The 12,090-nt window shown below is 53.5% G+C and overlaps 1 protein-coding gene across 1 annotated transcript in view; it reads left to right on the top strand.

Annotated features, from left to right (window-relative positions):
* Positions 1 to 4,947: 4,947 nt before the first annotated feature.
* Positions 4,948 to 12,090, top strand: part of TWIST2 (twist family bHLH transcription factor 2) — a 46,978-nt gene continuing 39,835 nt past the window's right edge. Inside the window, exon 1 of the mRNA XM_066280802.1 lies at positions 4,948 to 5,565. Within this exon, the coding sequence (XP_066136899.1) occupies positions 5,048 to 5,530 (483 nt within the window). The 5' untranslated portion in view covers positions 4,948 to 5,047 and the 3' untranslated portion in view covers positions 5,531 to 5,565. The remainder of the gene's footprint in view (positions 5,566 to 12,090) is intronic.

The raw sequence follows: 12,090 nt of genomic DNA, 5'->3' as shown, positions 1-12,090 counted from the left end.
GGGGAGGAGCTGCTGGGAGGCCAGAGGCTCAGAGCCGGGGACAAGAGGCCAGACCTGGAAGGGGTTCTCATCACCAGATCGGGCGGGTCTTACAGATGCTGGTCAAGGCGGCCTTTCACACACGGACAGGTGAGCCCGTTCGGAGGAGGGCTCAGATACGACGGCGTCCTCATGACACCGTTTCACCTGTGCAAAGGGTGCGCACCCTGGGTCCCCTGGAGATGTCTGCCGGAGCCGGAGGTGAGGCGATGGGGCGGGAATCCTTCACCAGGGCCACCGGGGCTGTGCCTCCTGCTTTGTGGTCCAAGCGACCTGGTTGAGCTTGCAAAGCAGTGACGGGGCCACGCCCCCTTTCAGCCTCCACCGTTGGTCAGCTGGAGGCGTCCGTCTGTCCTGGAGCGAACACTCTCTCAGCAAGTCTCACGTCACTCTGGGGTATAGTTTGGTAAGGAGGGCTGGTCACGTGCTTGGTTCTTTACTTCCATTGACCGGTTTTCAGAATCCTAAGTCAGTTTCCTATTACTGGCTAAAGGTGACCAACAGTGCTTTATTTGCTGGACACGACGACGAACTGGTGGGATTTTACTGTCACCGACAGGTTCCACCCACTGCAGCTGTTCTTACCCCGATGCTCGTCTCCTGCCATCTCTGGCCTGTGGAGGCATCTTCAGGCTCATCCCTGAGTCTTTCTGACGGGACCCCCGGAGTCACCAACAGCTTTCTGGACTTCCTGCAGAATAAACAAACTGCTCCGGGCTTATGTTGTGTCTGTTTGTCCCAGACCGTAAGGCGGCCGTGTCTTCAAGGAGGAACCGCAATTGATCTGGACAACGCGGTGGTGTCACTGGGTGGCAGAACGTTTCTAGTCTTTTCAGTGGCCAGGGCCAGGAAATACATTGTTTCAGAGAGAACATATCATGAGTTCACACTTGATCTTTCAGACAAATTCAGAACGCCTAGGTCTCACCTAACTTCCTTCACTTTATGTATGTATCTCTTTTCTTTCAGGCTGGGAATCTTACTTGCTTTAACTGACAGTGTCAGAGTAACAAGAGCAACATTGTTACTAAAATGGGAATACATTTAATACAGTCTAAGCCATTTTTTGCTTTCTTTTTTTTTGTTTTTCCTTTAGACTATGTCCCACTAGGGATGTATAGTCAAATTATAGTGTGTGTGTGTGTGTGTGTGTGTGTGTGGTTTATTTTATTTAGGGCCCTGGCCTGTTGACTCAGAAGTAGAGCATCAGCCTGGCGTGTGGAAGTCCCAGGTTTGATTCCTGGTCGGGGCACACAGGAGAAATGACCATCTGCTTCTTCACCCCTTCCCCTTCCTATTCTCTCTCTCTCTCTCTCTCTCCCTCCCCCTCTCTTCTCCTCCCACAGCCATGGCTCGAATGGTTCAAGCAAGCTGGTCCCAGGTGCTGAGGATGGCTTCATGTCCTCTGCCTCAGGCACTAAAAATAACTGAGTTGCCAAGCAACGGAGCAGAGGCCTCAGATGGGCATAGCATCACCCCCATAGGGGGTTTGCCAGGTGGATCCACATATGGGAGTCTGTCTGTCTGCCAACCTGCCTCTTACTTAATAAAAAAAAATTATTTAGAAAATAAAATTTATGGGGTGACATTGACCAACAAGAGGACATAAGTCCCAGGTAAACCTCTTGATAGCATTTGAACTGTTGATTGCGTTGTGCGCCCATCCCCAAAGTCAGGTCATTTTCCGTCCCTGTATTTTCGTCTCTCTTTATGTAGTGTTTTAAAATTCTCTAAAATTATTCCTGTCTGCAAGGTTAAGCAACCAAAATGATACAAAATCAGTTGTATTTGTTTGATATTTGTGTGTGGGGGGGAGAGATTTCTATTTTGTTCATTTTGATTTAGTTTTTTATAGTTAATGGAAAACATTTCTATGACTCCAAATTCAAACCTCTATGTTCTCTACAGAGGAGCCAGGCTTCTGTCGTGGCCCCTACACCCTGCTCTCTCCCACCCCGTTTGTGTCACAGCTGAGCCCCCCACTGTTGTTTTACATTGAGATTTGGCATATATTTCAGCAGAAGAAGAATCATAATACGAGTCTGTCGCAAGCACAACTCTGATGAGATCTTAAAAGCGTTTATAAATGCGTGCGAAAGGTCGACTTGAGTTGCGTATCACAGGCGAGATCGTTAGCGATGTCCAGAAAACGGAGTGGGGGGGGCGCGGGGAGAGCCCTGGTCATCACCGTCCAGAGGGTGGGCGTCTCAGTCAGGGTTCCGCTGTGAAGAACAGGACCCGCGGTGGCTGGCCCAAGCAGGAAACAACTCATGAGAGGCCATGACAGAATTGCGCATTCACAGGCTCCGGGCAGAGAGTAGCTTTCGGACTGACTTCCAGACTGCGCTGTAGAACGCCGCCTGGCCTGGGGGGGGGGGGGACCCAGGGGCTGCTCCCGGCCCCCTGCCTGTGCCGCTCCTGCTGCGCCCCAGTCAGAACCCAGTGTTCACACCCTTCCTCCAGGACCCCACGGCCCCTTTCCTTCCACACCCACGACTGGGCATCTCACAGACCAGGGTGGCCAGTGTCCTGAGAAGGTCATTTCCAGCTCTCCCTCCCCTGTAGCTCAGGAGGCAACAGCAGAGGACAGGATGGGAATGAGGGTGATTGCACACCCACCTGCCAGACACACGGGGCGGAAGGAGTGTTGTAACATTGTCATACCTGCAGTGGCAGAACCATTGTAGTAATAAAAGCTTGTCATGCCTTCTCGGGCCTTTTTTTTTTTCCCCCAAGGGGGAAATTTTAAAAGGGGACTTAAAAAAGAGAACCTTGCTTATATGTGATGTGTGCCTTGGACATCAGGTGTCAGCCCTAAGTGTCCCTGCACTACACTGGTGTGATTGCTACACTTTAGGCGGGTGATGCGCTCTTAGATCTGACTTCCAGAAAGTGCTCTGATGTTCATCACCAACCAGTAGGAGAGACAGACGCAGTGGAGTGGAGCAGGCAGGCAGGCAGCGGCCACCTCTCCTCCCCGAATGCGGAATGCGTCCTGGTGGGTGGGGGAGGGACCTCACCAGGCTCATGGAAGCCGGGCCGGCAACCAGGGTCTGGGTCCTCCGACTCCCAGACTCAGTGGACACACGGAATGAGTAAAGGAGCTCCGAATCCCTGCGCCTGCTCCGAGCGCAGCAGCCTGGGAAAGGCGGTACAGAGAAGAAGGCGCAGGCCCATCCGGGTGCGCAAAGCCCAGGCCGGGCTGCGTCCCAGCGCGGGCAGGACCACAGGGGAGAAAACTCCTCTCGCCTTCTTTTTGTTTCTGAAATTTTCAATTTGGAATTTCAAATAAACGGATAGCCAGCCGACAGCGCTTCTGCTGCTCTGGATAAGCCGGGGCCTTTCCGGAGTGGGGGCAGGGGGTGGTCAGGCGAGGTGGGGCTGGGCACGGGGCTCCAGAGGCACCTCCAGCCGTCGGATGGTGAAGCGCGCGGGTCAGGGAGAAACTAGAAACAATGAGCTCTGTTGCGGAGCCACCTTGGTGTGAGGACCTGCTCTTCCCCGCCGACTGTGGGGGAAACGTCCCCTCGAGCGGCCCGGGGCTCGCGCAGGCCGCCCTTGAGCTTTCTAACGCGGCGGTCCTGCACTTGGGCCCGAGGAGCAGCCTAGGCCGAGCGCTCCGCCGCCCCGAGTTCAACTTCAATACAAGGGCCCGGGCCGCCCTTGATCACGCGGCTTGCCTGACAGCCCCGCGCAGGCCCGGGCCTAATTGAGCCCGGGTCACCTGGGAATAGGTTCAAAGGCATCGAAGCCGTAAACCACCTCCAGGCCCAGAGCCAGAGCGGCCTGGCGAACAAAGAGCCCCCCCCCCCCCCCCCCCGAACCACTTCAAACAGGCCCGCGCTCGGCATCCAGGTGGCGCGAGGCCGGGGTCCACGGCGTCGCCGGCGGAGGCCGGGCCCTGAGCTCCCGCCGCCCCGCGCCTGCCTGCCTGCCTGCGGCCGCCCGCGGGCGCCCAACGCAGGGGTGGCCGCGCAGTTGCCCAGAACGCTCTCGATCCGGTGCCGACTGGAGGAGACGCCGAGCCGGAGCGCAGCGGCCGGGGCCCTGCTGCACCGGCCTAGCGGCGCCCCTGCCCCGCACCCCGGGCAGGACCACGCGGGCGGGCGACGCGGGCACCGCCGCTCCCTGCAGAGGTCCGCTGTGCCGCTCAAGTTCTAAGACACTTAGGAGGAGGGTCCGAGAAGGGGTCAGAGCCACGGCTTCCCAACAAGCTGGGGTGAAAACAGCCCCACCCACACGGCCTGGGCAGAGCCAGCGGCGACTCCGGGAGTCCTTGCGGTGCGTACGTGGGGAGCGGCGTCTACGATGGCTCCCGGGTGTCCCCATGCCCGCCGTCTCGGCGCCGGGACCCCTGCCCGCGCGGGTCCCCAACCCCAGGTGGAGCCCGAGCCACGGTGTGTACTCGCCGCACGCCCATGGGCCCCGGTGACCCCGGGGGTTCCCCGCCGTGTCCTCACCTCCTGGGAGCGCATCGAGGGTAAGACTCGCCACCGGCACCCCTCGCGCCCCGCGGGAAGTCCCGCAGCCCGGCGGGGCCCGAACTCCACGTTAAGGAGCAGACAAAGCCAGGTCGGCTGAGCCCAGGGCGCGGGGCAGCCGGAGAGCAGCCAGAGCCCGCGGTGGAGGCGCTGGCGACCCGCGGGGGTCGGGCCTCAGCGGTGCCCGCCGCGGTCGGGGCCGAAGGGGGAGGCAAAACTGAAAGCGCCGCGCCGGGGGGCGGGGGCGGCGGGCGAAGGCCCCGGAGCTTGTCCGGCCCCCGGCCGCGGCGGCCAATCAGCGCGCCGCCCTCGCTCCTGACAACTATTTAGCAACCCAGCCCGGCTAGAGTTTCCAAAAAAGTTAGAATAACTTCCTCTCCCGGAGACCTCGGTTTTGCACTAACCGGCCTTGAAATCAGAGCCCTCTGGAGCAACCCCGAGAGCGTGTGCTCGGCCACCGCGGGCTCGGCCAGCGGCGCGCGCTCGGCGCCCGGCGCCCCCAGCCCCACGCGCGCCGGGCGGGCGCCATGGAGGAGGGCTCCAGCTCGCCCGTGTCCCCCGTGGACAGCCTGGGCACCAGCGAGGAGGAGCTCGAGCGGCAGCCCAAGCGCTTCGGCCGGAAGCGGCGCTACAGCAAGAAGTCCAGCGAAGATGGCAGCCCGACCCCGGGCAAGCGCGGCAAAAAGGGCAGCCCGAGCGCGCAGTCCTTCGAGGAGCTGCAGAGCCAGCGCATCCTCGCCAACGTGCGCGAGCGCCAGCGCACCCAGTCGCTCAACGAGGCCTTCGCCGCGCTGCGCAAGATCATCCCCACGCTGCCCTCCGACAAGCTCAGCAAGATCCAGACGCTGAAGCTGGCCGCCAGGTACATAGACTTCCTCTACCAGGTCCTGCAGAGCGACGAGATGGACAATAAGATGACCAGCTGCAGCTACGTGGCCCACGAGCGCCTCAGCTACGCCTTCTCCGTGTGGCGCATGGAAGGCGCGTGGTCCATGTCCGCCTCCCACTAGCGCCGCGCCACACACGTCCGGACCGGCGCGCCAGGGTAGGTGCTGCGCGCGCGATGGGCTCCCTCCCCCTTGGGGTGGTGGGGGCGGGTGGTCCGGTCCAGGCGTCCCTCCTGCGGAGACCCGCCTGGCCGCGGCGGCGTAGTGGGGGAGCATCTTCTCCTCGCAATCGATGGGGTTGGTCGGGAAGGCCCCACGTCCCGGGGGCACCCCTGGGGCCGGCCTTTCACAAGCTTCCACACGGTGTGTCAGTGGGACAAGGGCGGACTGACGACCCGTCGCGTTTTCCATTCTTATGTCGTGTGGGGGTCTGTGGGTGACTTTTGGGGGAGTGAGCACCAGAGGAATCGCCTGGGGCAGGCCAGGGGCAGAGAGATGGGGCCAGGGCCAGCTGCCTTTTGCGTCCCTCGTAGTAGTGGCGGCCCTGGAAGCTGCCCGAGTTGGGTCGTGCCGGGTGGTGGCTTTGCCCTCTCCTCCGGGAACGAACACCCCGTTCCGCCCGCGCGCCTGCAGGTTCGGTGGGCGCCAGGGTACGCACCGGCGGCGCCCAGGTTTGCCTGGAGAGGGTGGGAGGACACTGTCCGGTGCTGGCGGCTCCGTGGCCAACGCAACCCGGGACCCGGGGTGGCCCCTCGCCAGGAGCTCAGGGGACGAGGCCTAGGCTGATGCGCGCAGACCGCAGCGCGGGGGCTGGGGCAGGCACCACTGCTGGGAACCCCCGCTGCCCGCAGGCAGGTGGAGCGGACCCCGGCGCTAGCAGCCTGTCGTGTCAGCCTGGAACCTGGACAGTCTTGGCGGGGGGCGGGGGGAGCTCTGCGGGCATCGCGGTTCAGCGTCCAGCTCCGCTGGGAAGCGCCAGGGGTCCAGGCTGGGAAACAGGTTGGGGGGAATGGGAGCCGGTACTGGTCGGGTCCCGCGGGTGCAGGCAAAGGGGACAGAGCTGCTGAGAACCCTGGGAGTTGGGTTTCCTCTAGAAGAGTGTCCAGGGCGTCCCGCACCCGCTCCTTCTCATCAGACACCTTGGAGGTCCCTTCAGACTAACGCCAACCGGGGAGGCGCCATCCTTCCCAGAAGGCTGCGTGGGGCTAGTGGCTCCCGCGGGAAATTTCTGGAAGGGTGCACGATTTTTATTTTTATTTTTGGAGGGTGAGGGGATATGAAAAAAAAAATACTTCCTACACAGGATGTTTAGTTTCTTCCTCACCTTGCAATGTTTTCCTATAAAAGTCTCTACTTCGCACAGAAGGAATTTAGATCACTGAGGAGAGAGCAGCCCCCCACTCTCCCAAACAGACCTAGTTCTTTCCCTCTTTTTAAATGTGGTCTATAATATCTGCGAATGTTTTTGTTGTGCCTACAAAAAGCTGACCTCGCACAGCTGGGTTTTATTTATTTATTTTCGGTGCCACGGAAAATTATCCTGATGAAACAGCCCTGTAAAGGAATGATCGGCTTATAGGTCATTAACAAAGAGTTTTAGCAGAGGATAACTTATGGGAATCTTCTCCTATCTTTGTCAAAAGCAGATGGAAAGTGTCTCAATCACATATTTCTCCAGGAAAGAGGGTTTGGATTGGCTGGGTTCTGAAATGCTGCAGTAGAATAATACATTAATTCTGGGTTTTGCTGCCCAAATTATGAGCTTCCATTAGTCAATCGCATGTACCCTTTAGACATCCATAGTTTACAGCACATCTGAAGTAAGAACAAACAGATGAGGAATGTCATCTTTTAAAAATATACACATGTAGCTCTGTTGAAGGAAAATGCCAACAGAAGGATCGTTAAGATTTTCCTCGAGAAAATGGTTGAAAACACACACCAGGAGCTATATACCTTCATGCAGACTTTAGGGTTAAAGTTACCATTCATTACCAAGTAATCATATTCTTAAAACTGAGAGAAGCAGACATCGATCACAGTGGGAGATTATATACAAATAAAAGGCAGTACTTGTAATAAATAAATGGTAAGTGTTAAGAGTTTGTTTGGGAGGGAATCCTTAAAAAGTAACAAATAACACATTCAGCTAGAGAACAAATGATCTCTAGGGGGATCCATGTATTTTTATTTTTTAGGAAATTGAATCTAATTGACTGGTTCCAATAAACAGGTTTCTTTAAGGAGATAGATAGATACCCACCCTGCCCAGTAGGAGAAGGAAATACTGATGTTCTTGGTGTTTAGAATGATCTCAGCACACCCAGTGTTGACTTACAAGCATATTAGGCAAACACTTTCCATTCTTTGTGCTTTTAAAACTGTTAGTCTCGATGAGTAGAAATGCACTCTGCGTTGGGTTTGAGTTCCTGAAAATGTTGCTGAATGGCATTTGTTATTTATTTGTAACGTTTGAAAGAAACCTTCGCTACATGTAGCTCACCAGAGAATGTCTAGACCTTTCAGGGCGTGGTATGTGATTTTAATGTTTAGTTATGTGTTTTCACACACACATAAACACACACACACACAGAACTATATCTAGATGAGTGACAGCAATGACAAAAAGTCTAAGTCATCCCTTTGATACAAGGAGAAACACAGGAGCTTGTATGGCTGCTTATTGACATTTATCCTGACTGTATTTGGGGGCGGAGGTGCTGGTATATAAAACCGCAGACAATAAATCAGGTGTCTTTGGACAGTCAGCTGGGTTCAGCTGATGGAAAACTCTCAAAAAGGAGTTTTCAGTAGGTTCATGTTTGAACTGAAAATGCCTCAGTTTCAGGATCAGGGTCAGAGGCACCTGGTGTGGGGGGTGAGGGGGGAGGTCGACGATTACTTATTGGACACTTCCCCTTTCCTTCTGCTTTGTGATAGAAGAAAACATCTTCTCGAATGTCTGCAAAGCAGGCACAGATTTCCAGTGGGCTACCATATTCAACCAACGAACTTGTTTTGTTTTTTTTCCCTGAGAACTTGTATTAACTTTGGAGAACAGAGGACGACCCTCTCAGTATTTAATAAGTGTAAGCCTTGGCCTTCCTCCTGAAAATTCACTTCTTGGAGGTGCTGGCTAACTGTTTTAATCGGAATGCTAGCCGGTCTCAAAAGAAAATGAATTCCCCCTTGGAGAACGGAAATGCAGAATTTTAGCAGAGCTTTCGATTGGTCAGAAGAAACAGAATGCAAGACAGAGGGAGCTCCCTGAATTCTAAGCCGTGTTCTGTCATAAAAAGCCCCGTCGGTAAGATCCGATGGAAGGATGCCGGGAGCTGACCTCCGTTCTGTGGATATTGTTCCCTTAAATATCAGCAGAGAGTCTGGTGATCCATCATCAGGCCAGAGGCTGCAGGGGTGGGACTTTGAGAGTGGCTGTTTGAGGTCAATTAAAATATATAGTCCTGCACTGAGCTTTACTGAAAACTGCACTATTTTCAGACACGTCTTGAGAGACTGAAAAAACCTAGTTTTCGCCATCCTCGCTGCACTGTATTGTGGACAGATGGCACAGATGCCCGCTTCCGTCTGCCTGGCAGAAAGATCATGAAGTAAACTTCTTTGTGAGCAGAGCATTATAATTCATAGCTTTAGTTTAAATTTGGGTTGTTTTTTCTTTTTTTAAAAAAAAACACCCCGAAATATTTTAATAAGCCGATTTTAAAGGCTGAACTTTTATGACAAGTTTTTAAGCTTCATATATATATATATATATATATATATATATATATTAATCTATCCTCACTGGTGTCTTTAAAGCCCCCCGTGCTCGCACGCTGGAATGTCTGTTTATATTTGCGTCTTTTCATGGGAGAGGATAAATGCTCTGCAGGAGGCAAACCAAAGACAAAGCTTTCCACCGGCAGAGAGTTCACGGAGGAGGCAATAAAACTCCAAGACGAGGTGCGCGTGTTACTGTAGCCAAGAAACAGAGAAGCCATAAAGAAGAAATAGCGTGTCCGAGAGACAGACATGGATGAGTTCAAAGTAACACCGAGTTGAGACACTGGAAACAGAAACTGCCTAGAAAGATACCCCATGTGGCCACCTGAGTCCACGCACGTGATGGAATGGTATGGAGTGGAACACAGGCACACACACACGCACGCACACACACGCGCACACGCACACGCGCAGTGTATGTAGAGCAGGAGAAACTGGAACACACGGTCTGGAGATGGGGTCCACACCACTCTCCTGGCTGTGATGTCGTAGGGTAGTGGTGTAGGGGGTCCCCCCTGGGAGAAACTGAGTGATGAATATCACAGGCCCTCTCTGTATTATTCCTTATAACTCTTTGTAACCATTACCCCAAAATGTAAAGTTTAAAGAAAGAGTTCTTCCACAAGAATTTAAATTATGTTTCTGTCTTCAAGTGAGCAAATTATACGAGGAAGTATTATTATGCCATATCTCAGAATAATAAACTAAAAAAATACACTTTGAGCAAAAATCCATTTTCCCCCCTTGATGTCAGTTGTAGTATTCTTGTTCTTCTTTTTCAGAATACAAGGAATCTCAACCTGTTTCCAATATGTAATTAACCAGAGGTGGTTCTTTATAATTCCTAAAGAATAGACCTCCAGAAATCTGGGGGAAATACCAACTAATGCACTTATTCTTATACTAATAGAGAAAATATTCTTTCCAAGAAAATTTAGGAAATATTTATCTGAAACTGGGACTTTTGTTGTCAACCTAATCTGTGTTGACTTACATCACACACACACACACACACACACTCACACACATGCAGGGATACACTCTTCTAAAGGCAATAATTTATAAAAATTATTTACTAAGCAGTGTAGACTCTAAAGGTTGAGTATTTAGACTCAATTTTAGAGCCATACACAAAGGGAGCAGGGTGTGTGTGTGTGAGAGAGAGAGAGAGAGAGAGAAAGAGAGAGAGAGAGAGATCAAACCCTTAACTCAGTTGTGATTATTTTAAATTAATATTTGTTTGTCCTAAGAACATATTTTGTATTTGGTTGAGTAGTCAACCTTTGAAAGCAAGTGAGTTACATCAAGTGTGCCTTAACTTCATGTTAGTTTTGGAAGGAGACACAGTGACCTGTGATTGAAGAATGATGTTCCTTCTTCACGCTGATGTAAACCTGGGCACCGTGGGGATTTTTTTTTCCCTTCGGTGATTACTAATGGTTACAAGGAGACTTGAAGCAGACACTGGAAAAGCCAGCATGTAACTTCATCCTGACACGAGAGACATTTGCAGTGGTGAGTTGAAAATAGAGTCATTCTGAATCAAAACAGCGTTTTACATGCTCCGAATACCTATATTATTGTGTCCGCAGCTTGGCGGGGTAGAGTGCTGTGGTCCTGCGGTCATGGGTAAGGAAGCGTCCGGTGGAGAAAGTCGGAGTGTCCACTGTCTGTCGGGGCTCTGAGTGACCGCCCAGTTTCCCCTTGTTATATCCCTGCCTCTGTCACTTGACCAGGGGACAAGTTCAAGGGCCAGCGTCTCCTGTGTGTCTCCTGTCACACTGTCATTTTACTTCTCAGATCCTGAGAGCAATGCCTTTAGCCTCCGGTCGGTCCTTCCTTCCTTCCTTCCTTTGGGTCAGAATTTCTCCATCGATTAAATGAAAGGCCAGGCTTGAACCTGAAGCACTTTCAGTTTTCATATTCAGTGATTCTGAAAAAAAAAAATCCTCTTTCTTCTTAGCTCCCATTCAGCCTTAAAAAAAAACAAAATAGCCACCAGCATCTTTTTTTTTGGGGGGGGGGAGGGGGCGGAAAATGGTAAATTCACTTGTGTCGCCCTGGCATTGGGTTTGTCTTTCTGGCCGTGGGACGGCGGCTTCCCATTTGTTTTTCTGGCTGTGCAGGGTCTGGTGTGGTAACTGACAACTGACGGGAAAGATTTGGGCAAAAACCCTTGGTGTTTATATTAACCCTTTGATGGTGGCTGACCAGGAGACCCAGCCGCCTGCTGTGAGGTTTGTGGTGTGGTCACAGAGTCTTTGCAGAGCCCTCTGGGCAGAGGGCAGAGAGCAGGCATAGGGGACATCGGAGGGCTGGCTCTCAGCGTTGTGTGTGTGTGGGGGGGGGGACAGGGGGGGTAGGGAAGCGGAGAGGAGGAGGGAGCCTATATCTGACTTCCCCCGAGGAGAACAGATGCCCGGAACTTTCGCCGTTCATGCTGTCGCTCTGTGCTGTGCATATAAAAACGCCACTCTAGCCTTTCCGTGAAGGTCTCTCTGAGCGGTGTCCCCCTTCTTAAGCGATGATCTGAGAGATTTCTGCCTGCCTCCGAGGCCCAGGGGGGCTCCGGGAGGGAGACAGCTTGTAAAAGAGGCACATTCCCGGAAAGAAAGGAGGAAAGCACAGGCACGGCTCGGCTGGCCACCGCGGCCTGACCGGACTGCCCGCTCGCCTGCCTGCGGCCCTGGCCCGTTTCTTTGTGTGCTCTGCTTTGAGCCTCCCCTAAGCCACCGTGCTAGCGGGCAGGACCCTCTTTCCCTCCCGAGACCGGGAAGTAAATGTTGAGTTACTACGCCCTCCTCCTCGTCACCTCAGTGTTTCACGTAGCTTTGGTCTGCCGGGGTGCAGAGGGGTCAGACTTTCTGGTCCTGGGGGTGGGGGTGGGGTGCGAAGGTTCC

Source organism: Saccopteryx bilineata, chromosome 5, assembly GCF_036850765.1.
Source record: "Saccopteryx bilineata isolate mSacBil1 chromosome 5, mSacBil1_pri_phased_curated, whole genome shotgun sequence".
In the NCBI taxonomy this organism is placed as follows: Eukaryota; Metazoa; Chordata; class Mammalia; order Chiroptera; family Emballonuridae; genus Saccopteryx; species Saccopteryx bilineata.
Note: the sequence above shows the minus strand (reverse complement) of the source record. Positions and strands in the feature narration are given on the sequence as shown.